The sequence below is a fragment of the Saccopteryx bilineata genome, chromosome 9 (genome assembly GCF_036850765.1).
Source record: "Saccopteryx bilineata isolate mSacBil1 chromosome 9, mSacBil1_pri_phased_curated, whole genome shotgun sequence".
Lineage (NCBI taxonomy): Eukaryota > Metazoa > Chordata > Mammalia > Chiroptera > Emballonuridae > Saccopteryx > Saccopteryx bilineata.
The window spans coordinates 42,729,214-42,754,704 of record NC_089498.1 but is presented as its reverse complement, the minus strand read 5'-3'; the positions used below and the strand labels follow the sequence as shown (position 1 = coordinate 42,754,704).

Genomic DNA, 25,491 nt, shown 5'->3' with positions numbered 1-25,491 from the left:
CTCAGTGTTCTAGGTCGACGCTTTATCCACTGCGCCACCACAGGTCAGGCTCCACCCCAAAACTTGAAGCTTCAAATAACCACCACTTATTCATGATTCTGCCATCTGGGCTGGGCTGGGCTCAGTTGGGCGGTTCTGTTATCTTGCTTTGGTCACTCACGTGGCTGCAGTTAGTTGGAGGCCTGATTGTACTGGGAAACCTTCATTTCATGTCTGATACGTCAGCTGAGGTGGCTAGAACTCTTGAGAGTTAGCCAAACATCTCTCTCCGTGTGGCCTCTCCAAGAGGGCAGGTGGATCTCTTTATATGGCAGCTCCAAAAAGGTGTATTCTAAGAGAACAAGCCCCTGCTTACATCATGTATACAGACATCCTATTGGTCAAAGTCAGTCACATAGCTAAGCCCAGAATTAGTGGGGAGGAGAACTACACAAGAGCATGAACACTGGGAGGTGGGGTTATCAGGGCTTGCCAGTGTAAGTCTCCTACACCAGCTGCCCTATTCCAACACACAGTGCCTTCTGAGGACTCACACAGTGGCAGCTGACCCATGAAGAATTCCCAAGAATATATCCTATTTTATTGATTCTAAGAACTTAATTGGAATTCATCTTACAGTCAATCATGCGGCATAGTTTCGTTTCTACATTTTCCCCCTTGTGGTACATAAAGCGATATTTCCTGTCACCAGCATCTTGGATTCTGTTGACATAGAAGATATATATCCCGACGTGTATGAACACACACACCACTAACATGACAAAATGTCTCTAAGAAATTTTGCATTATTAAAAATAGAATTATTAAATCATTAATTTTTAAAATTTATTCAGTGAGAGAGGAAGGGGGAGAGAGAGAGACCAAACATTGAGTTGTTCCTGTATGTGCCCTGACCGGGGAATCGAACTGGCAACCTTTTCACTTCTAGATGATTCTTTAGTCAACTGAGCTACCAGGCTGGGGCTCAAGTTATTTTCAGTGGGAAAAGCAGGGTGGCTTAGAGACACAAAAGCATCAAATGAGCAATAGCAAATTTATTTTCCTGCTAGAATTTCAATAATAACAGTATATTTAAATTAATTAGTCTAAGAATTGCATTAAAAGGTAAACACAAGGAATCAGGCACTGAGCATATTGAGCAAAAAGGCCTTTTATTTCTTGTCCCGCCTAATTGGATCTCTTTACTGTCTGTTGCCTATCCTTGGCTGTCAAACCTCAAAGGTAGCTTTTCTCCCTGCTGGTGATGCTAGTCATAGATTTCTGCTAGACTTGTCTAAGGAAACTGAAGGTATAACCAGTATCAGAATGATATTGCAAACTGGGTAATGAAGCTGTGGCATTGTATCCAACTTGCATCATGTAGCATCTTTCTTCTAATACCTACCAGGTCTATGTTTACTATACAGGACTGGCATTTACAGGCATATGTTCTGGAGATGTACTGTGAGCTCATAGGTCCTTTGGGATAATTAGAAATAGATGCTCCCTCCCTGAGCCATCTGTCAGAAAAGTGTTGTGCTGACATTAGAGCATAGCACGTTACTGTCATCTTCCAGTAAATTGTGGCAAAAATGCAAATCTGCAATGTCTAGGAGGTGAAGGGTATCAACTGGAATTCTGCAGTAATACTATGTATATGGGACAGCCACAAATCATTAGACAGTAGGTTAGAAAAATGGCCAACCTGGCCCAGAACTAGGAAGCCCTGAGCCTTCCAAGATAGTGACTTCAGAAAGGCAATGTAACTTCTCGCCTCCATTTTCTTATCTGTAAATGAAGATAGTCATACTACCTACTTCATCAGTATAAGTAATGATGAGGTGTGTAGTACATATAAAGCCCTTAGAGTGATGCCTGGCACAGGGTGAGCGCCATGAGTGTTTGTTGCCATACCATTTAAAAATTTAAAAATCTTTTTTCCCATTGATTTGAGAGAGAAAGAGAGAAAGAGAGAGAGAGAGAGAGAGAGAGAGAGAGAAGCATCAACTCATCATCTCGTTGTTCTACTTAGTGTGCACTCATTGATTGCTTTTCATAAGTGCCCCAACAAAAGATGGAACTCGAATCTGCGACCTCAGCATGCCAGGACACTATCCTATCCACTAAGGAACCCGGCCAGGGCTGTTGCCATAGCATTAAAAATATTTTTATTCAATGATTTTAGTGAGAAAGGAAGGGAGAGAGAGAGAGAGACAGACAGACAGACAGACATCAGTCTATTCCTATATGTGCCCTGCACTTTGGAAGGATGCTATAACCAACCAGGCTCTCCAGCCAGGGTGCCATACCATTTTAAAATTTATTCAAGAAATATCAATAGTTACAAATGGCAGGCACAGTTCTAATATGTCCACAAATATTAACCCATCTAATCCTCATAGCAACCCTCCTGTGACAGGTAACAACATGTGTAGAGGGATAACTACAACATGTCACAAAATAGGATGTGTGAGGCACTTGCAGGCTCCACATAACCCTCTCTGGGACATGAAACCGGAATTCCTACACCACAGGGGGATTTCTATCACCTCCCCAAGAAGGCATGAGGACTTGGAAATAGAAAGAGCAGTTCAAGATTCCCAGGCCCTCAGCCCTGGCCAATGGCTCAGGAGATAGAGCATCAGTCCAGCATATAGACATCCCGCATTCAATTACCAGTCAGGGCATACAGGAGAAGCAACCATCTGCTTCTCTCCCACTTCTCTCCCTCTTCCCCTCCTGCAGCCAGTGGCTCGACTGGTGGAGGAGGATGGCCCTGGGTGTTGATGATAGCTTAGTTGGGCTGAGTGAGTCAGCCTCAGGCACTAAAAATAGCTCAGCACTTGAGTATCGGCCCCAGATGGGGGTTGCCAGGTGGATCCTGGTCAGGGTGCATGTGGGTGTCTGCCTCACTATCTCCCCTCCTCTTACCTTAAAAAAAAAAAAAAGGTTCCCAGGCCCTCATCAGGCTTGTAGGAGGGAGATGAATGCTGTGTGTGTGATTATGTATGAGAGAGAGTAGGAGGCAGGGGAAACTAGCCAGAGCCAAGCCTCCTGAATTCACCCGTGGACCCAGCAGATAGAGGTCAGCACCAAGAAAAGCTCTAGGGTGGGCACAAAGAGCCTCTCCTAAGATTCTGCACCATGCCACCCCCAAAACTGGCCTCACCCAGACTTAAAGATACCTGAGCAGGGAGGCACACAGCATCCAGAGCTATGATTACTCACTGATTCCCCCATAGAGATACAGGATGACCTGGAGGGAAAGAGGACTTTATTGGGATGTTAGTGGGCAATACATGGGAGGATGAGTTCCAGGGACCAAGCTGGTGGTCACCTTCAAGAACAATAAATTAATTTATAAAATAAGTTAAGGTGAGGAGGTCCACAGTGGGAGGCAGCTGGGAATACCTGAGGATTTCTTAGGGACAGGATTTGGAATTGGAAAGGGGCAATAAGAATTCCCAGCCCCCCTCACAGGGGCATGAAATTAACTTCTTCAAGACCCCTTTCCCAGTCTGGGAGTGGGGATCTGGGGTTCCAGGAAGAGGAAAGGTCTGGGTTCAGCCAAAGTGGTGAGGGGGCTGGTTCAGGGTCGTTCCTCCAGGAAGCGGTAAGTGGGGTTCTCATAGCCATGATGCTGCAGTTCACGCAGCTGCTGCTCCTCCAGAGTCAGCATGGGGTCCACCTGCAACAGGGGCGGAGGTAGAGTGGGGCCCAGGGACCTGAGGGGGCCTTGAAGCCCCTCCACGCCCCGGCTCTGGAGCTCCTCCCCAGACCACGTCTCTCTGCCTCTCACCTCCACCACTCCATGACTGATGGTCCCGTAGGGCTTCTTCCTGCGCAAGAGCAGCATGGCGAGGACAATGAGGGAGCCCCCACCAGCTCCCATGATCAACAAACCAGATATGGCCTCTCGGGACACTCCTGTCCCAGCTGGTGCCTACAGGGTTGGTAGACGGGGGCAGAGGTCACCTTTGGGGCTCATCAGAGCCCACTATGGCTTTGGAAGTCACAGCAATACTGACCTCTCTCCCCAGATACCCAAAATATTCCTCCTCTTACCAGCTCATCCCTCTGAATCTCTGATGAGTGGGAAGGAAGACGCCTTGGAACAGACACATTCACCTGGAGGAGCAAGAGGTGTCAGGGCCCTGGCATCTGGGTCCCCGCCTCCTCCTCCCCCGGTGCCGAAGAGGGCATCTCCCAGCCCTCTTCTCTAGAGTCCTGAAGTCCAGGTCCCCAGCAACCTCTTCCTTTAGCCAAAACCGCAAATCCCTAGCACCCTCCTTCTTTAGACTTCAAGTCCAGGCCCCATCCCGCGGCCTCCCTCAGGAGCCCACAGGGCTAACTCACCTTCCACTCGTACTGTTCCAAGGGGGACAGCTTCTCTTTCCCAGGGGGTGCCGCATCTTGTTCTGTGGACCCTACCCCCCAAGTCCTAGCTCATTTCTGAGAGTCCAGAGTGGTGCTGCCCCTATCTGAGAAGCGAGTCAGGGGCACTGGACTCTACCCAAGGAGGTCTGGGCTTCCCAACATAGGAACCCTTTTCCATTTGGGCTCGGAGACTCAACGGGATTTTGTGGCTGGGGTCTACTCTATGAGATACTGACCTTTGGGAAGGGCCATGGGGGTGTCTGCTGACAGCCCTAAAAGACAGGGAGAACAGTGAAGAGAGGAGGGCTTCACTGAAGAAAGGGTGGAGAAATACCCTCCCAGGGTTTGGGGCAGGAGGATCAAGGATCCTACAGAGGCCTCCACAACCTGAAATATTCCTCCCCATCCTGTCCCACTCACTCTGATAGTTGTGACACCCTGACTCTGGCAGGGTTAACTGTTCGGGTTAACTCACCATCCTTGGAGTCCAGAGGCCGCAGCCCACCCTTGTCCTCACTGCTGCTCCCGGGGGCAGGTGCTTCCAGCTCATTGGAACTCAGGTGTTCAGAGCGGAGGAGTTCCTCTGAGGAGAACACGCAGAAAGGTGGTTGAAGACGTGAGCGTAGGGGCTCCATAAACAAACAAACAAAAAACTGGATGAATGGATTGCACCTTAATAATAAAGTCATTGGGGGTAGCTATAAGTATGATCTGGGAAAGAGCAGGACTGGTTGGAGGAACGCTTGTCAGGGAGGATAGAGATTGAAGCTGCAAGAAAATTGTATCCTTAAATAGTAGGAGAATCAGGGTTAGGTGTGGGATATGCAAAAGAAGGCACAGTGGATTTGGGGGGGGTGGTGAGTCATGCTTTCTGGTATTTGTGCTCTTATGTAGGCTCCTTCCCTTGGATCTGGACTGAGTTTGTGATTTGCTTTAACCAACACAATGTGGGCCTATGTCTTTCTTTTTTTAAAATTTATTTTTTTTCGGAAGGGGATCCACCAAGCAAGCCCACTAGGGGGCAATGCGCTGCCCATCTGGGGTGTGGCTACATTGCAACCAGAGCCATTCTAGCACCTGAGGCAGAGGTCAGGGAGCCGTCCTCAGCGCCCAGGCCAACTTTGCTCCAATGGAGCCTTGGCTGCAGGAGGGGAAGAGAGAGACAGAGAGGAAGGAGAGGGGGAGAGGTGGAGAAGCAGGTGGGCACTTCTCCTGTGTGCCCTGGCCAGGAATTGAACCTGGGACATCCACATGCTAGGCCAGTGCTCTACAACTGAACCAACCGGCCAGGGCCTGTGGGCCTATGTCTTAAAAAGACTTGGTAGTTTCCACTTTCATGTTTAGGGAGCCTAAACCACTATTTTTGAAGTCCAGGCACCCTGCTGGAGAGATGACATGGAGCGGATCCATGGAGAAGAGAGGCCTTGAGCCTACATGGAGAGGTAGAGAGGCCCAGTTGTGCCAAAGTCCCAACCCCAGCAGATTCGCTAGCTGAATGTAGGTGCTTGACTATGCTTGACTATGGCAAGACCAGCAGAAGAAGCACCCAGCAAAACCCAGACCAGAAGGCAGAATCATGAGCAAAGATGGTTGATTTAAGTCAGTAAGTTCTGGTATTTGTTACACAGGAATATATAACTAAAGTTGGACGGGGGGTCATATATACTCACGGATCTGGGGCCGCAGCTCCTGAGCCAGGCGGGGGTTCTGGTCAAGCAGCCCCAGGCTCTGATTCATCCTTTCCTCAATTACTTGAAGGTGGGTCTGCACCTGTGGAGGACTGAGTATGAAGGATGAACTGGGCAATATAGGCTAGAGATGGGGAAACTGAGGCAGGGTTAAAGAGGGTGAAGAAGGAAGGGCAATAGGGTTCAAGGAAAAGTAGCACATAACAATTGAAAGGATACAGGACACAAGGGCCAGAAATGGGGCCACAGGAAGAAGGAAATTGGAGGAGGAGAAGCAGAATACAAAGAAAAGGAAAAGATGTACAAAAGACAGGAAATGAGAGGGGAAGTAAGGCAGAAGGGAATGGAGTAGTCACTAGGAAAAAGGGCGCAGAGGAGACATGGTGAGTACAGGGTACAAGAAATATGGTATAGTAAATAGGTGATGGAAGGAAGTGGGTAGGAGGAATATGAAGCCGGATCTGAGGAATAGAAAGTGCGGTTTAAGAGGGTTCCAGAAAAGAAAGTAGGACTGGAGTGTCATGTTATGATGTGGTTAAAGGGAAAGACTTGCAGCTCAAGAGCACAGAATGAAGTACTCACAGGCAAGAAGAGAACATCCAAGAAACAGGAATTAATTAGGCTTTGAAGGCACAGAATATGGGTTCCAGGGAAAACAAGTGGAGTTAAGGAGAAAGAAGAATTGAAGGACAGGAACAGGATTCAAGGCACAGGAGGGGGTTCTGGAAAAGGAAGTAGAAATCCAAGGGACAAGAGGGGAGTCAGAAACACAGGAGGGCGGGCAGTGTTGCAGGGTCAAGAAGTGGGGATCCAAGGGACTGGGAAGGGTCCCAAGGTACAAAAGAGGGGTTCCAGGGCTAGGAGAGAGGTCCGAGAGACAGAGAGGGTGTGAGGGACAAGAAAAGAGTCCGCAGTATGGGGTCCGAGAGACTGGGGTCTGAGGGATTGCAGGGTATTTGACAGCTGGAAGAATCTGAGCACCTGGAAGCTCATCTGCTGGGCCTTCTCAGGATCCACGGCAGTCACGTGCTGGTAGTGTCGCAGTGTGTGCCTTTGCTCCTTCTGCTCTGCACGCAGATAGCGCCGCAGGGCCAGCAGGACGTGCTCTGGCTGTGGAAGGGATGGAGGTTGCCTGGGCCTGCTCCAGCCCTTTTTGTTCCCTGCCCTCTGCCCCCACAGTGCACACACCTGAGGTGGGTCTCCCTGCAGTGCTGCCAGGAAACCTTCCAAGGCCGCCCGGCGCTGGTCATTGATAAGGGCGATGACTCGGGTGGCATGGGTCTCCACCAGGCGCTGTCGCTCACCAGACACCTGTTCCTCCAAGGTCTGTAGAATGGACTGGAAATGCTATCAACGGGGTGAGCATAAGATCAGGAGAGGTGAAGATGGTGAAAGCCTGGGTCTGCGGTGTTCTGGAAGGGCAGGGCTATCGGGCCAAGCAGGGTGGATATGGTGGGTCTAGGTCTGGGTGGAGTAAACCTGGGGGTGGGGCTGGGCCACAGGATACTGATTGGGAGGGGTGGGGATAGTGGTGGGACTAGGCCTAGTGGGAGCCAAGCTGGCAGTGTAAACTATACTGGATAGGAATAATCAGAGTTGGCCTGTGTTCAGGTGAAATGGAGCAAGTGTTGTAGTAAAGGTAGAGCTCTAGGTCTGGGCAGGGCAAATGGAGACCAACTGGGCCTGAGACTAAGGTGGGGGAAGCAAGACTCAGGGATGGGGCTAACCTGAGTGGAACTACTACAGGGGGTAGAGCTGACCAAGGTGAGGTGGGAGAGATGGGATGGAGAAATATGAGGCTGGGACTGAGGAAGGAGCAAGTAAAAGTGACATTAGAGAGGCAGGACCAAAGGTAGGGGGCATGGCCTAACAAGGAAAGGAATGCATCAAAGAGAGGCTGACAAGGGCCTGGCTGTATCTGCAAGGAGCCTAACTTGGGAGAGGACACCAGAGCTAGTCCTCAAAGGTAAGAATCAAGTTAAGGCCCTGGCCAGTTGGCTCAGAGGTAGAGCGTCGGCCTGGCGTGCAGGGGACCCGGGTTCAATTCCCTGCCAGGGCACATAGGAGAAGCGCCCATTTGCTTCTCCACCCCCCCTCCTCCTTCCTCTCTGTCTCTCTCTTCCCCTCCCGCAGCCAGGGCTCCATTGGAGCAAAGATGGCCCGGGCGCTGGGGATAGCTCCTTGGCCTCTGCCCCAGGCACTAGAGTGGCTCTGGTCACCGCAGAGCATCGCCCCCTGATGGGCAGAGCATCGCCCCCTGGTGGGCGTGCCAGGTGGATCCCGGTCAGGCGCATGCGGGAGTCTGACTGTCTCTCCCCGTTTCCAGCTTCAGAAAAATACAAAAAAAAAAAAAAAAAAAAAAAAAAAAAGAATCAAGTTAAGACAGGGCAACATGGCCAATCTGAAGAGGAGAATAATGTCAGGTCTGACATAAGCCAAGAGGGGCAGAGCTAAATGTAGGGGTGGGGTCAAGAGAGGCTGATATAAGTAGGAAGGAGTGGAACTGCATGAGGCTGGGACAAGGCCTGAGCCAGGCTGAGATTGGATGTGTCGCAGGTAGTGGACAGGCATGAGTAAGCAGAGTCTGCTGGAGGTTGTCCTACCTCATTCAGGGCCTGTCTGTCAGCTTTAGGCAGATTCTTGGACTGGTTGTCCGCCATGGCCCATTCACGCATCACCTGGGATTGGGGGTGGAACTTCAGGATTCTAAAAGCCACCCTGTTCCACCCAGTGAGTTCCCCAATCTTTCTTCAAAACCTCAGATGCCCCAGATCCCTTAAGTCCCATTGGTTATTCGATTCCCAAGAGAGAAGACTCAGAAGAAATCTGAGGTGGAAGAGCCAGAGTTTCCCTAGAATCTGGAGCCATCTCAATGGGATTCTATGGGTTAGGGATCCCTGGTCATTTTATGGGTGGCATTGGGGGTTTGGGGTTGATAGGGCCTCGGAGAGCCTTTGGTATTCCCAACTTGTACCTGGGAATTTCCTGATATTCAATGAGCTCTATGTAGTGGGGGATCCTGGAAGCCCCAGTATCATCACCTCATTAATCTGGCGCATCCTTCGCTCCTCCAGGTCCATCTTGGCCCTCAGGAAACCCTCGTGCTCACTGATTTCTCCAGGCATGCCAAAGTATACATCCACACCATCTGTGGGCCTCAAGGTAGGAGTCACTGCAACACCAGGGATCAGGGGTCAGTCTGAAGCCCATCTCCAGGTCACCTTTTCTACCTGGACAACTATATTTCCTAGAGTGTACTGGAAACCAGGATGTGTCCACTTTGGCCATAGCTGCTGCCTAGCATCACGGGAAATGTAGTTCTAGACTGGGCCTGTTCTTGCAAACTTTACAAATCCATTATACCACACTCCAACCCAAAATAATCCTTAGGACCTATCAAATGGCTCCTCCATTTCCAGGTACCCCCAAACCACCCTTTCCATCCTTCACAGGCCAGGCTTTCTACCTCTACTTTATCCAAAACTGCTCTCGTCCCTTCTGTTTCTCCCAATCAGACTTCTCCCTCATAGGTTGCCCTTCCAAAGATATTCCTACACCAAGGCTCCCCAAATCATCCTCCCTCCAGGGCAGAGGAGACTAGGGATTCAGAGATGGCCTCACCGTTGCTGACCCCTGCAGGTGGATGGGAGGTTTCAGGTGGGACTCTTTCCTTCTCTTCTTCCTCTTCAGCCTGTAGGGGCTCCACAAAGTAATCGTCTACCGGCTGCAGGAAGGATTCCTCCTCTTTCTCATCCTCATCCCCCTCAACTCTGCCCCCCAGGGGCCAGGACCGGGTGGAGGGGTCACTGAGGGAGCAGAAGACCCAAGGCAATAAGAACCTGGGCCCAGGCCCCCAGGCTCCCACTTCCTGCCTCAGAAGCCTTGGGATAAGCATGGAAGATTCCTTCCCACTCACCCAGCTTCTGTCCCAGATGGGTCAGGAGTCCCCGGAGGGGGGCAGCACACATATTCCACACCTCGGAACCGATCCATGCCACAGGGCAAGAGCATGCCCGAGCCATGTAGGATGAGGCCCTGAGAGCTGCAGGCCTATAAGAGGAGTGGGTCCAGATGCCAGGATTTTGGGGTAGGAGAGGGTAAAGCAGGGGCCTGAATGCCTGAGTCTTGGAGGCTGGTGGGGCTGGGAGCCTGGATTCCTGGTTCTGTCTCAGTGGGAAGAGGGGGATGAGGCCTAGACTTTTGGAATCCAGAGGAGGGGGGTGTTTGGGGATTGAACTCCTGGGATCTGAGGGGTGAGGACAGATGGGCCAGGGTCCTGACCTCCTGTGCTTCCTGATGCCTCCAGGTTGAACTCTCACACTGGTCCATGCGCTCCTGGTGCAAGAACCGGCAGCCTTCCGGCACCAGCAGGGCCTCACTCACGAATTCACCTGCTGGGGGATGGGGGCACCAGAGTGAGACCCTCCTGCAGCCACTAGCCTCACCCTCCTCAGAATCCAAATATATATATACATTTTTTTTTTAATTTTTATTTGTTGATTTTAAAGGTTTTTTTGTGTTTTTTTTTTAATTTTTTACAGAGACAGAGAGAGGGATAGATAGGGACAGACAGACAGGAACGGAGAGAGATGAGAAGCATCAATCATTAGTTTTTTGTTGCAACACCTTAGTTGTTCATTGATTGCTTTCTCATATGTGCCTTGACTGTGGCAGACTGAGTAACCCCTTGCTCAAGCCAGCGACCTTGGGTCCAAGCTCGTGAGCTTTACTCAAACCAGATGAGCCCACACTCAAACTGGCGACCTCGGGGTCTCGAACCTGGGTCCTACACATCCCATTCTGACGCTTTATCCACTGTGCCACCACCTGGTCAGGCCAAATATATATTTTTTATCCTCAGAGGCTTCTCTGCCTCAGGACCCAAGCATCCAGCTCCCTAATGTGAGCCTTGAGACCTGGGCTCAGAATCTCGCCCCTCAGAGACCCCCACCTCCATTTCCCTCCCCCAGCCTGTGACTCACGCAGGCAGTGGAAAGGCACGACCTGGTGGTGAGGATGGGCACAGTGGCCATCACGGGCAGCCCCGCACCAGCGCTCCATGGGGATGGCCTGTGTCGCCTGTTCCACACGTGCAATCTGCAGCTCCGGGTACATCTGGGGACATCAGGTGGGCCGATCAACCCACTGCCCTGCCCTTACCAGCCATGCGTCTCTGCTGGCCATGTCCCTTTTCAAGGCTACAGTGTTCATAAGATGTTCTTCTCCTTAGTCCCTGCTTCTCCATAGAACCGGTCTTAGATATCTAAGTCCTGTTTGCCCCCTAGCCACACCCAATAGTAACGCTTCCTTAAAAGCCCCACCATCCTTAAGCCCCTCGCCTTTTCCTGGCCAGTTTCTCTACAAATGCCCTTCCATATACCTGTAAACAGAGGCGGATTTAAAGGTGGACACACTGGGCGCGCCTCTGGGCCCCGACTTCTGAAGGACCCCGACTTCTGAAGGACCCTGCAAAACCCCAACTTGACACTTTTTGCTAATGACACCAAGTTTGGTTTCATATGTGCAATTTCAACATTAATAGTACATAATTTTTATTTATTTAAAAATATGGTTAACATTTTTGTTTGTTTGTTTGTTTGTTTTGGAGACAGAGAGAGACACAGACAGAAAGTGAGAGAGATGAGAAGCATCAATTCTTCGTTGCGGCACCTTAATTGTTCATTGATTGCTTTCTCATATGTGCCTTGACCAGGGGGCTACAGCAGACTGAGTGACCCCGCGCTCAAGCTGGTGAGCCTTGCTTAAATCAGAGGAGCCTGTGCTCAAACTGGTGACCTCGGGGTTTCAAACTTGGGTCCTCCGCATCCCAGTCCAATGCTCTAACCACTGTGACACCGCCTGGTCAGGCTTAACATGTATTTGTATTTTTAGTTTCCCTGTCTCTCTCTCTCTTTTTTAAGGGGTCCAATATTTTCTTCTGTGTCTGGGGCCTCAACCGACCTTAATCTGCCTCTGCCCATTAAATCAACTCTTCTAAGTCCATCTCTTTTCTGATCACTTTGGCCTCCTTCCTCAATCAGGTTCATCTCTCCGTAGGTTCTACCAACCTTTAAGCCTTGCCTTCTTCCCTGTTTGGCCTCTCAGTAAGTGTCCCTTCTTTTTGTGTAGCCCTTCCTTTTCATAGCCACGCCTCCTAGCTTTCCACTCTTTTCACTGGGCTCCACCCTCCCCTTTGGCCACGCCCAGTTACACTCCAACTCTTTAAGGCAGGGGTCCCCAAACTTTTTACACATGGGGCCAGTTCACTGTCCCTCAGACCGTTGGAGGGCCGGACTATAAAAAAAACTATGAACAAATCCCTATGCACACTGCACATATCTTATTTTAAAGTGAAAAAACAAAACGGGAACAAATACAATATTTAAAATAAAGAACAAGTAAATTTAAATCAACAAACTGACCAGTATTTCAATGGGAACTATGCTCCTCTCACTGACCACCAATGAAAGAGGTGCCCCTTCCGGAAGTGCGGTGGTGCCGGATAAATGGCCTCAGGGGGCCGCATGCGGCCCGCGGGCTGTAGGTTGGGGACCCCTGCTTTAAGGGGTCCACCAATTCACTGGGCAGATACCTTCCTTAGCCGGTCTTTGCACAGTTCTCCTCTTTCCTGAACCAGTTTCTCTTTTTCTATCTTTTTTCTGTTTCTTCTTCTTCTTTTCTTTTCTTTTTTTTTTTTTTTCTGTTCTGTTTTGTTTTGTGACCTAGTTTCTCAAAAACAGTTGCTGCCTTTTCCTAACTTCGCCTCTGGCCAGACCCCTAGCTGACTAATCTTCTTAGATCCCTGGTCTCTTGGCCTTTTGAACTCCTAGCTTTCCTTGCGCGACTCTGCCGCATCTTTGACCCTCCTTCACGCCGCTCTCAGTAGGTCCCGCGCTCACCTGTCTGCAGTACTCTAGCACGCGTTGCGGGTCCCGGAGACACCTTCGCGAGCGCTGTGCGTCTGGTTCCCATCGGCCAGTGCGCAGGTCCCGATGAAGGCTTAGGTGCCCACATAGCCCAGCCACCTGAGCCGACCCCGGGGCCTAGGTGTGTGGGCGAAGGGGTCAGTAAGGGTCCAGGAACATTGACGTGCTGGTCCCTCGGTCCTTTGCTCCCTAGGACCCAGATGCTTAGACCCCAGAATCAATCCCCTTCACCAACCACCTGCCACTGTAGAGGTACGGTTCCCCGGGATACAGCTCCTACTGGGCGGGGCGTCCCAGCTCTCCTGTTGCTATGGCGACTCGGGTCTCCCAGGAATAACGGGACTCGAGACAAGCTCCACCCCACCCCACCCCCCGGCGCAGCCGCACTAGAGCGGAAAGGGGTTAAACCTGAATCGCGGGGGAGGAGGTCAGAACCCAGGCGTTCTAGCCTCTCCTCCATCCATCCCTAGCTTAGGCTCCCATTCTTGGGTGCAAAGATGACAGAGAAGGCCTGGACACTAAGCCCTTGAGGGTTGAAGAACTACCTCCTGGGTGGGGAGGGGGGCAGTGGCTGGAGGCCTAGACTCCTGGGTCCTAGCAGGCTGTGGGGCCCTCATATTGGTCCAGACAGGATCCAAAGGGACCCCGGTTCTTGGATCTAAGTGTCTTACTGCTTGGTGGATCCTACGTTCAGGAGGGAAGGGGTTAGGGCTAAGTCACTCAGGTCGAGAGGGTCTGAAAGGGCCGGATTTCTGGGACTAGGAGCTCTGGAAAAGCCAGTTTCTAAGCCGGGGGCAGGAGGTGGCTGGGACGACACCTGATGGGAGCTGAGGCCTGGACTCCTGGGTTCGTGAAAGCCTAGAGCCGTTAGGGGCTCCTGGGGGCCAGCGACCTGGCTGGAAAGACTGCACTTTCCGCCCTGGACATGTCTGCGTCGGAGTCCAGAGGCCGGTCCCGCCCCTTCCCCCATCCCACAGGACCCGGCCCGGCCTCACCTCGGCCGCGCCGGGGCTCCCACCGGCCAGGCTCCCGACGGCGAGCTGCGCGCGCAGAAGCAGCAGCAATAGAGGCAGCAACAGCGGCAGCGGTGGCGGGCCGCGGCGGCCCAGACCGCGAGTGGAGGGGCTGATGTGCCCCATGTCTGGGTTCTCGCGCCCTCACGTCCCCTGCACTCCCGCCCTGCCCGGCCCGGCCCAGCCCCAGAGGTGACAGGAGCTCCCAGCGCCACCGCCGCCTCCTCCTCCTGCTCCTCCTGCCACCGCCCCCTGGCTGCGCCGGCGCCGCCAGCTCCGCCCCACGCCGGCCCCGCCTTTCTGGCCAGGACAATAGCTTGGCAGCTCTGCGCAGACTGGAGCAGCTCCGGAACCCTATGTGGGAGCCTGCGTCAAGCCCCCACCCCCTTAAGATGTCAGGTGTCCCACCCCAGGCAAGGGCCTACCCTGGAGTCTGAGTCATGGGCTCCGCGGCTGTGAATATTGTGTCCTCCCTTGGACCCAAACACTCAAATATTGGCTTCTCTTCTAGGGATTGTCAGCATTGGAGACACCCCTACTCCCCAACCCCAACAAATTCTTCTCTTGAGTTGTCCAAAATTTCCCAATCAAGAACACAGCAGTTGCAACCCAGTCCTCTTCTCCCTCAAATCCAGGTGTCTGGGCCCTGGCACCTCTCCTCTTAGGACCAGATACCAAGCCCCCAGCCCTTTCCCCCTAAGATCCAAGAGTCCCAGGCCTTCTGCTCTGCTGTCCAAGGGTCTCAGGTGTCTGGAACTTTAACTCCTAGTTCAAGGATCCATGACACAAAGTCCCCAGGCCCCTTTTTAAAGGATGACCTGAATCAGCACCTCAGGACAAAGGTCTGGACCCCCATCTTTGCTCTAAGGGCCAGGGAGTTCTTTTTCCCCACTCCCACCCAGCCTCTCCCTCTCAGCCTCCCCTTCAGGGCTTACTGCTTTGTCTCCTCAAATGACAGTGCAGAATCCCGTCTTTCCCAAGCTCACTGGGGTAGCCCTGTCGTGGGTGTGCATCTGCGCGTATATGTTTGTGTAGATGCATATAAAAAGAGCACGGAGTATTAAACGAGTAAGGGGCTTAGAGGTGGTGCCTGGATTTGCTTCTACAGACACTTCATAACCTCGGGTATAGGAAGGGCCTTGGGGCAGGCTTGATGGACCCCTTTCTTGACTGAGGGTAATAATGCCAAGAGAATCCTAAAGACAAATTTTAATTTTTAAAACTAAACATAGATCGCCTCATCCAAGATTCTACCCCCACCACCTCCAGTGACAGATCTCACCCTATCCTCACTGACTTGGCCCAATTCTTCCAGGGCCTTTAAGGAAGGTGGACGGAATCAAGATGGTGGCTATCTTGGGTTCCCAAGTAACTGTCATCTTGGCTTCACTTCCATTGGCCAAACAAAATGTGTTTCAGGGAGAGCCAGGACAGGGCCTAGCCTGGCCTCCATCTTAATCTGTTCTATGTTACCTTTCTTCTCAATGTAAGTGATCATCCTGAAATATCTTCTTTCAGTGTCTGGAAACAACTTCCATATCTGCTTCTAATTCCCATCACCTCCATCTCTATTCCTCAGTCAAGAGACCATTTGGCATCTTGAATCTCTTTTATACAGGGGAATAGGTGGACATGGTGGCCATCTTGCTCCCACTTGGGGCATTCCCCTTGGCTGAACAAACTGTTCATCAATGACCCAGGCAACAGTAATAATCTATCCTTCCCCTCAATATTTAGTTTTGGAGAAGTAAAGTTGCTAATTTGTTCCGATTCTTCAGAAATCAGGACAATTTATCATGGCAAATTGAAGATTCCAGTACTTTTTGATCGGAGAGATGTCACACATGAGTCTGGAGACGTGAGTGGCTGGGTGTGGAGAAGGCAGCATATGGGAAAGGGGGACTCTTAGGGGCCATGTCTGAGGGCCCAGAGGATGTAGGTTTCATGTAGCTGGCAAAAGCTCGAGAATGGGGTGTGGTGAGATAGCCTTCCTGGGCTCTATACAGTTTGCAGGGGGAAGGCATGCCCAGGTGTGAGTTGATGTCATACAAAGGAGCAGTACCCAGAGGTCCAAGAGGGGCAGAGGGTGGCAGGAAGAGGCCTCCTCCAGGGGCTTTACCGAGGCTCAGGCTCACACTTACTCCTCGGACCTTGTAGTAACCATTGGTCGGGTCCTGAGGGAACAAGCGGGATTTGTGAGTATGTGAGGGTACAGGGGGGTGAGGACCACTAACAGGGAATGATCCAGACCTAGTGAGAGACAAAATACAAACCGGAGGAGGCAGAGACAGAGAGACAGACATACAGACTGGTAGGAAGACAAAGTGAGACAGAAAAACAATGACAAGAGACAAAGGGACAGAAGAAGAAGGGCAGAAAAAGGCAGAGACCGGATACAGACCTGTTGAGGGGTGGTCATGTGGAAGGAGATGCAGAAGGAGAAAGAGAGAGAGAGATTGAGACCAAGATATTTATTCATACATCGGCCCAACAGCCCCATGGCTTTGATCTCATGTCATGCCTTCTGCTCCTGCTGGAGAGACCTGGACCTGTCCTCATAGAGATATTAGGCCGAAGGGGAAATGACAGATCAGCAGACAGAGCCCAGAGAGGTCAGAGCTGTATGGGGGAAGTACAGGCAGAGCGGCGGGGACTGTGATGATGAATCTTTCTAGGGATGCACAGGCAAGATGATCAGGGCTGTGACGAGGGGAATCAGGCTGTGACAGAGAAGCCCAGATAATAGTGCTCCTGGCTGTGACAGGCATAACAGGGACAGAATGATTGAGGCTATAAGGAGGGAAACATGGGCTTTGTAGAACAAGGGATGTTTGAGTTGAGACCAAAGGAATTGAAGGAGAGAACTAGGTAGATATGGAAAGGAAGTAGGAGTGTTTCAGGCCAAGTGAATAGCAGAACAGCATGTGCTAGGTACAGTGGATGGAGAGAGGGGACCCTAAAGGCAGGCAGGACAGGAGATGTAAGGCCGGTGTGGCACCTGGTAAGTAGAGGGGGCCCGAGGGAGGCAGCCAGGAGAAGGCATCCAGGAGGCCTGAAACATGACTGCGATGGGAAAAGCTCAGAAAGTGTGAACCCTGATCTGGGGCTCAAGATGGAGGCCAAGGCTAGGACAAATATGTGGGCAGAGTCAGCAGATATGTAAACTGAGGCTATGAAGGGGGGTGAAACAGTCCAGGAGGAAGTAGACAGAAGGCAAAGGGCGCTAGGTCCCCACTCTGCAGCAACAGAATAAAAAAGGAGGGGGCAGGGAGAGTAGAGAAGGGAGCTCTTCCCCTCCCAACACTCACCTTGGTCTCCAGAAACCCCTCATCATCCAGAACCAGATCGCTGTGGTCCATGTGCTCAATGGGGCCCTGGGGTAGAGTGCTTAGTGATAGCGAGTAGTCAGAGGGTCCTCCTTCCCCAGTGCCTGACCCCAAGTACCCTCAACTGGACTGTGGAGGCCAGGCAATAGAGAGCTGGGTCCAGACTCAGGGAAACAAGGGGCCCTGGGGACACATTGGATCCAAGGAATAACCTAATTTATTGGGTTAATGGGGTTAATGTTTGGACTAGGCCCCAATTTGAATTTAGGGACCCCATTGGGACTGGATTACTATTGGGTCTAGAGGCACAGTTAGGTGTGGGGATCCTGGCTTCCTACCTGGTCCTCACTGCTGCCTGTCTCCTCTTCCTCAGGGCTCCGCAAACTGGAACTATGGTTGCTGCCTGGGATTTGCACCAGGTTCTTTTGCTTGGAGAAAGAGGCTGAGGCCAAGGAAAGTGGGGTGGGAATGGGGGGTGGGGTGGAGGCAGAGGTAAGCAATGGGGCAGGCTCACAGTTTGTGGACACCAATGAACAGGAAGGGAGAAGACTAGGGGGATCAGGGTAAGAGGCTAGGAATCAATGAGAGCCCTCGTCTGGGAGGGCAAGGCGTGTGAGCTTGAGGAGGAGGAGTTAGGGCTTCAGGGAGGAACCAGGGCCTGAAGGTGAGCCAAGCCCCACTAAGGGCGAAAGAGGCAGCACGGGGGCCAGGTCCCCAGGCCTGGCCGTCAGTGCGCTAGTGTGTGGGGTGGGTGCTGGGGTAGGGCTTGGGCACTCACCCTTGCCTCGGTACCAGCAGCAGAGGGCCACCCCAGTGATGACTGTCAGGAGAGTCACGGCTGAGGAGGCCACTCCAACCACAATTCGCACAGTAGGTAGCAAGTCTGCAGGGAGAGGAGAGGGTGATCTTGAGGGGCTGAGTGGAAGACTGAGGAGGAACCGGGGAACAGGGGCTCGGGGCTTGGGCTAAGGTCTCTGGGTTGAAAAAGTCACCAAGTTTGGGGACACCCAAGTTTGTAGTAGCCAAGCTTGGGGTTCCTGGGCATAAGAGCTCATAAAATTGGGGTTGTACAAATGAACTTCCTGGCTTTAGGGAGTCTTAGAATTTGAATGGTTTAATTTTGGAGATTCCCTGCTTTGAGGCACCTGAATGTGAGGGGTGTCTCTTTTTAGGATTCTGTATTTGAGGGTATTTATTTTTGAGGTTCCCAAAGTTTGAGGGGGTCTCTGCATTTGGAGGCCCTCAGTTGGCAGACTGTGGTGTTTTGGGGGGTTGAGACTCTCTGATTTGGGCGTCTTCAGGCTCTGGGTCTCACCTCTATGGCCCAAGCTGACATGGGTACTTCCCTCACCCAACCGGTTCTGGGCACTACAGTTGAAGCCTCGGCTAAAATCAGACTCCTGGGTTTCGGAAATATGTAGCACAGAGATCAGGCCTGGACCCTGTCCAACTTGGCCCACCGGAGCTGGGAACGTCTCCACCAGGAATCGACCCAGAGATCCCTTCTCCAGGAAGCCCTCATCCCAAGACCAAACCTTGGGGCACAAAAGAAGGAGGTCAGAGGAGACTGGGGAGGAAATGAGGGAGCTGGCAGATGTCAGGCAAGTCAGAAGTAGTCACTTGGTTTTGGGGGTCCGGCTAGGAGGTCAGGGATCTCGGTTGGGTAGGTTGTGAGAGCAGGGACATTTCCTTACCACGGCTTCTGGGGCAGGGGTGGCGAAGACTAGACACTGGAGGCGGGCGGGGCCCCTCAGGAAGGCGGGCGCCGAGTGCAGGGCAGTCACTACAGGGGGAGCTGGTTTGGAGATTATGGACCAGTCAAATGCCCGCCCACCCTAAGCACGTTTTCAGTAAGGCAGGAACAGGCACTCCTCACTAACTCAAACCAACCAAACCCTCAACAAACTCTGAACCCCTCCGGAACTAGCTTTCACTAGGTCCCACTAGTACCCCCAGGACCCAGCTCCATGAAACTTTCCCTCTCAAGGCCATGACCGCTACGTTAGACTTTGCCCACCTCTGCCCATCCCTGTCCCAGCACCTGCCCGGTCCTTCGGGAAGCACCAGTTGTTTCTCACCGTTCACAGTCAACCTGGCCTCAGCAGCGCCACCCCCTAGGCCGGAGAGGCCCGGCTCAGCCCTGCACACATAGTTGCCTGCGTCCTCCGGCCCCACCGATGGAAGACGGAGCGTGGACCCGAAGCCCAGAACCTGGGATATGAAGGGGCATCAGGAGCAGAATCTTGGGAGGATGCTCCATCCACTACCTGCCACCAGCGCTAGCCCCAGATACGACCTTACCTGTGTGCCCCCGTGGCGGGTCCAGGTTACCCGTGGGAGTGGGTTCCCGCGCCAGGCACAGCTAAAAGAAACATCTTCCCCCAGGTCTACAGACATGGGCTCTGGCTTTGTCTGCAGAATCGGCCCAACTGGAGAAAAGAAAGAGTCACATGACCACGGAGGGCTGCAACTTCTGACCCGGCATCAGCCATTAGGAAACAGCACCCTAACGGGCCCAAGTATAAGCTCCCTGTCCACAACTCCACTCACATGCCCTGACCACGCCTCCGCCCTGCCCTGGCTCCACTTTGGCACTGATCCAGCGCAGCCAAACTCTGCCTGCATCCTATGCTTGCCCCACCTCCTTCCACTGCTGGTCACAGCCACACCCCACTCTAGCCCACCACGGATTTCAGCAGGTCCCGCTTTGGCCACATCCATGCCCCGCCCTGGCTCACACAGCACATCCAGTGCGACGCTGTAGTTGGCGCTACCCACGGTGTTGCTGACTTCGCAGGACACTGGCTCAGTTAGAAATGAGGCCTCTGCCACCACCTCCAATATTGGTCCTCGGGCCCCCAGTACTGGGGACCCCCCCTTTGCCCACCTGTGGAGGTGGTAGGGCTGTTAGTGTTGTCTCTGCTCCCCAGCACACCTACTCATGTCCCAGCCCCAGCCCTTCCCAAACCAGTGCTTTGGGCTGGGGAGAGGTGATCTTCATTCATCCTCACCGATAGCTTGTGACAGGAGGCTGGGCCTTGGCCTGGCATAGGAAAGTGACCTTCTGTCCCTCCTGCACAGTTTGTGGTTCTGCAGACAGAGTCACCACTGGGGGGTCTGTGAAGGTGGGCCAATAATCAGCAGTGGTCTGGACCTGGAACACCTCCACTGATGACCTAGGAGTCCAACTCCCAGCCCCCTTCACCCCAGGGTGTGGCTCCCCAGTTTCCTCTTCCCTTTGAGCCAGAAGTCCAGGCAGGTGCTCAGTTCTGTATCCCCTCAGGAACCACAGGTCCACAGCCCCCTCCTTCCTCATACCATAGAGTCCAGATCCTAGCTCCCCATATTTTGCCAAGGACTCCAGGCTCAGTGTCCAGCTGCACTTACACTGCAGGCTCAGTGTGATAGCTGTGTCCTTTCCTGCAGGCAGGGCCTGGCTCCGGGCCCGGCAGACCAAGGTGGCTCCATCATCCTCGCTGGAAGGAGTCAAGGATAAGATGCTCTCCACTGACCCAGTGGTCCCTTCCTTCAGCAGGGTCTGGAGGTTATAAATAATGATAATGACTTCATGTACCCTTTATCTAATGCTTACTATGTGTCAGGCTGTCTTCTAGGCACTTAGAAGTATTGCTTTCTTTAATCCTCACAATTACTCTATGAGGGGCATACTACTATTATCCTCATTGTATGGATAAGGAAACTGAGGGACAAAAGAGTCTAAGTTACTTAAGATCAATCAACTAACAAGTGACTGAGTCAGGTAGTCCAGACCCAGAGTCCTCACCCTTAATCATACATCAACTGTCTCAAACCCTTGAACCCTTGCCCTCCCATGCCATTTTCTCCTCTGATGAGCCTGTGATCTGACTGAATCCCCACATTTCCCTGAATGGGCAAAGGCTGGCACAGGGATCTGCATCTGACCTGGTAGAAGGTGGCCCCATCCAGCCGGACTCCATCTTGAAACCATAGCAGCTCAGGGATGGGACGGGCATCCCCACGGCTCCGACAGGTCAGATTTGCAGGAACCCCAACAACCAGAGACACAGAGGGGCCGCCCAGCACCTGAGGGGCTTCTGGGGGCACTGTGGGTAGATCTAGGGTCAGAGCTGGATCCTGGGCCCAGAGACCCTGATCTTTTCTACTCTAACCCACCACTCCTCTGTGCTCCCTGGACTCTAATCCTCCGAGCTAGGGCTGGCAGTCTCTCTGGACACCACTGGGGAGATGAGGGGGCTGGATCCTCACCCAGCACGTGCAACTGGGCTGGTCGAGAGCGGAGGCCTGCCTGTGTAGCTTGACATTCATATGATGCTTGATCCTCTAGCTCCACAGGCCTAATGTGGAGGTCATGCTGGCCACTGGCTGCATTCCCTGATATCCAGTACCTGGACCACCCTGGAATCAAGGAAAAGATAGTTACACCACAGTTCTGATTCCTGCCCCCAGCCCAAAAGTGAGCGCTGGGCCAGGGACACACTAACCCTCTCCCAGTCTAGAGTCACTTGAAACTTGGAGGTAATAAATTCAGAAAAAAACCCTCAGAAAACAATTGCCATAAAAGTCAGATTAGATGCCACCTCTGGGGTAAAGAACGAGTGGGCTATGAGAGGGGAGAAAAAAGAACAAGAGACTTTTGGATCTGGGCAGTTGTTACATGGGTGTTTACTTTATAGTTATTTGGTAAATCTTCCATTTATGTTTTATGTGCTTTTCTGCATTTATGTAACATTTTACAATAAAAATAAAAATCTCCCAACCCCATGAGCCACCCCCAAAGTACAAACTAAAAATTCAGGGCATTCAAATGTTTATTTGAGACCATTGATTTCCCAAACTTGAAAATGTCAAAGTAATATACTTTGTTTACAGTGTAAGCCCAGTATCTCCACCCTGGAGCCAGAGCCAGCCCCTCCCTGAATAGAGAGAACAGCCTCACCTGGCAGGTCCCTTTCACCCCCTAGAGCCAGCCCATCCTTAGTCCACTGAACCAGCCCTGAGTATGTGCCCAAGGCACAAGGCAGTCGGGCCTCATCCCCTAGCAGTACCACCAAGTCCTCTGGCTGTTGCAGGAAGTGGGGCGACAGGCCTAGGAGATTAGGAAAGAGGAATAGAACTGAGTTTAGCACAGTCAAGAGGTCTCTCATTCAGGATCCAGGAGTTCAGTCCCAAACCCTTCTTCCCACAGACCCAGAAGCCCAGGCTCCCAGATTTCTCCTTCCTCAGACCCAAGAGCTGGAGCCCTCAACCACATTCACTCCAGTAGTCACTTGGCAAACAATCCTCCCCAATATTTACCGCCTCCCCCGCCCCTCGCCTTACCTGCACGCCCTCTGAGGCTGAAGAAGAGGACGAGGAGGGCGGGGACCAGCATCCTGAATGTGTGTCTCCCAAGATCCAGCAGATTTGCTGTCGCGCTGGCTTCCCTGACAATTACTTTCTAGAGAGCACACCTCCCATCACTCTGGCCTGAAGCCCCCTTAGCGCCCTACTCTTCACCCCGGACTAGAGGTCCCTCTGTCCCTGGCCTGGAGTTTGCAAAGTCTGCTCAGCCACTAGCTTCGACGCTCTGAAACGCCGGCAAGTTCCGCGCGCTGTCTCTGAGAAACCCGGCGAGAGTAAGATCCCATTCGCCCCGCCCCCCTGCTCTCCGCTCCCCTGGAGGACCTGCCCTCTTTTCATTGAGAAACTCTGGTGGCCGAGATGCCAGTGAATCCCGGGCAAGCCGGGCGGGTTTCTTCTCTTGGGCGTGAGCCCCAGTCCAATTGGGATCTGGGAGCTGGAACATCTGGACCGAAGGAGGGGGTCTCGACTGGGTTGCACACCTGCATTCTACCGGGGTTGTGAGGGTACGGGGGTGAGGAGGAGGGAGGGGAGGGAGTGAAAGAAACTTTCTCAGCCCACGTCCTGGAGGGACGGCGCTAAGTGGAAACCGAGCTATAAATGGGAACCCCTGGGGCCTCGCTAGTTTCCGCGCCCTGGGAAGGCGGGGCCCGGGGCTCCTCTGAGCCTGCGAGTCAGGAAGAGGGCGTCGGGGTGACTGGGGGGCAGCCAAGAAGAAGAGGGGTTCTGCTCTCTCCTCCTCAAATCCCTTCCTCAAAATATCCCTCTACCTACTTAGTTACCACTGCAAACCATAGCACGTCCCAAGATCCAGAAATCCAGGCCCCAGCCCCTCCCTTCCCCAAACCGTGCAGTCCAGGCTCAGTCCTTTGCACCGTCCGGCTGTGGTTGCTGGGCGACAGCTGGAAGGCGGCGGTGCCCGGCCGGGACAGGCAGGGAGGCTGGGAACCTCGCAGCTTGTCCTGACGGCTGTATGCTGCGCAGCTGGGGCGTTCCCACGCTGCAAGCAGGCAGGTGCCCTGCGCAGCTGCGGGGGCAGGTGGGCGGGACCTCGAGCCCGCGGAGGGGCGACTGTGGGCCTGGGACTTGGGTCTGACATTCTTGGGCCCATTGGGGCTGGGGATTCACACTCAGGTTTTCCGTTGTTCCTGCGCTCAGATTCTTGCATACTTCCCTACGTGGCGGGGGTCTTGATCTTCCAGGATTCTAAGGCTGGGAGTTCAGACCTCGGTTGACTGAGAAACCTCAGTTTCTGAGGAGCTGGGGTGCAGTTGAGATAGAATGACAGAGAGTCAGAAAATCTGATTTTTTAAATGTTTATTTTATTAATGAGAGAGAGAGAAAGAGAGGAACATCAATCTGTTCTGTATGTGCCCAGGCCAGGAACCGAACTGGCAAACTCTGAGCCTCAGTGATGCTCCAACCAATCAAACTATCCCGTTGGGGAAAGAGAAAATTTGACCATAAGTCTTAGAGTCAGTGGATTTAAGTACCAATCTCTCTCTCACCCCCACACAGGCCCGGGAGGAGGATTTGAAAACCAACAGACAGTGAACATCTGCCCTAAGATCTGTATGTGGGTGTTGTGGGTGTGGGTGGGCGTATGTGTTCGCGGCAGTGGGAATGGAGGCCGGAACTCTTGAGAGTTTGGAGAGAAGGGGCTGTGGCCTGGACTGCTGAGTCTGAGAGGAGTGAGTCTTGGTGGTTTGGGTTTCTGGATCTGGGGACCTTGAATTCCTGGCTTCTGTTTTAGGGATCCAGCAACTAGATTTTGAAATCAGATAAGATTGGGGCCAGCACTCCTGAGACTTGGGGAGGAAGTCAGGTAGTAAGGCTGTTTTTCTAGATACCTGATATCACTTCCCTTTCCTGGCTCTCTAGAGCCACAGGCATGGAAACATTGAGAGTCTGGAGTCCCAGGAGCATCCAGAGAAGAAAAACAGCTAAAGTGGAGGGTGGAAGATTTGAGCTAATTAAAGGCCAGCAACTGACAGCTCTACACCCTGGCCCTAATGGACACCATCTAGTGAGGGCCCTGATGACAGAAACTCCAGCTCTGCATCCAACCTATTCCTCAGGAGGTGTGGGGTCAGTTGGGAGAGAAAATGTGGGAGGAGTGTAAGGAGTCAATACTGGGAAGGAAGAAGAAAGACTAGAAGGAGCATCAAGGATGGAGCTGTGGGAGCTTAGGCTGTTGCCTAATTTTGTTCCTGGAGGAGGATCAGATGGGGGGGGGGTCATGAGGAAGGGAGAACAGGCAGTTTCAATTCCTGCAGGAGATAAACAGAAGCAGCGTATCCTATGTGAGTGTGTATGAGCACACTAGGGTGGGGAAGGCTAAACAACTAGCATACATATGGTTATAAAATTCAAAGATGTGTTGATCAGGAGTAACAAATAAAAGAAAGAGGTGTAATCAAAGGATGACTGAGGACAAAAACTTATTGAGTTCCTGGTGTATATGAGAACAAAGACAGAAAGACAGAACAGCAGAGACACACAGAGGCATATAAATACATAGAGAGAGACAGTGATATGGGTAAATGTTGACTGAGACGTGACCACCTAATGGAGAGAGGGAGGAAGAGGGAAAGGCACAGAGAGGAGAGACTCAAAGAGACAGAGAAAGATAGAAAGATAAATCGAGATGGATAGAAGGAAGGAGAGAGACACACAGAAGAAACAGAAAGACAGAGGGAAGCTATGTAAACTAGAACTCACAAGGTCCTTCCCTAAGGGTTACTAGCTGGGTTCGATGCTATACCCACACTTGGTGGTGGGGGTCTTAGACTCTACATTTCACTCCCTCCCACTCTGACTGTCCTGCCCCCAGCACACT

At 52.3% G+C, this 25,491-nt stretch overlaps 2 protein-coding genes across 3 annotated transcripts; both read right to left on the bottom strand.

The window, feature by feature from the left end:
* Nucleotides 1-3,236: 3,236 nt before the first annotated feature.
* APLP1 (amyloid beta precursor like protein 1) lies at nt 3,237-14,224 on the bottom strand. Its single transcript, XM_066242980.1, has 17 exons — nt 13,966-14,224; nt 12,944-13,087; nt 11,027-11,159; nt 10,326-10,438; nt 9,961-10,094; nt 9,666-9,850; nt 9,086-9,216; nt 8,648-8,722; nt 7,233-7,391; nt 7,026-7,154; nt 6,027-6,126; nt 4,832-4,939; nt 4,593-4,628; nt 4,336-4,406; nt 4,045-4,107; nt 3,779-3,922; nt 3,237-3,667 (listed from the first exon to the last, which is right to left on the bottom strand). The coding sequence occupies exons 1-17, from the start codon at nt 14,107-14,109 to the stop codon at nt 3,569-3,571; spliced, it is 1,968 nt and encodes a 655-aa protein (XP_066099077.1). The 5' UTR covers nt 14,110-14,224; the 3' UTR covers nt 3,237-3,568.
* Nucleotides 14,225-15,191: 967 nt separating this feature from the next.
* On the bottom strand, nt 15,192-23,406 carry KIRREL2 (kirre like nephrin family adhesion molecule 2). Of its 2 annotated transcripts, XM_066243685.1 has the most exons (16): nt 22,632-23,406; nt 22,249-22,398; nt 21,558-21,707; nt 21,234-21,394; nt 20,697-20,847; nt 20,321-20,426; nt 20,048-20,196; nt 19,611-19,738; nt 19,388-19,520; nt 19,004-19,104; nt 18,625-18,844; nt 18,088-18,192; nt 17,648-17,751; nt 17,292-17,357; nt 16,119-16,157; nt 15,192-15,849 (listed from the first exon to the last, which is right to left on the bottom strand). In XM_066243685.1, the coding sequence occupies exons 1-16, from the start codon at nt 22,681-22,683 to the stop codon at nt 15,778-15,780; spliced, it is 1,887 nt and encodes a 628-aa protein (XP_066099782.1). In that variant the 5' UTR covers nt 22,684-23,406; the 3' UTR covers nt 15,192-15,777. The 2 variants fall into 2 exon arrangements, with proteins under 2 accessions (XP_066099782.1, XP_066099781.1); XM_066243684.1 differs by having other exon boundaries at nt 15,820-16,157; nt 22,632-23,405.
* Nucleotides 23,407-25,491: the final 2,085 nt, after the last annotated feature.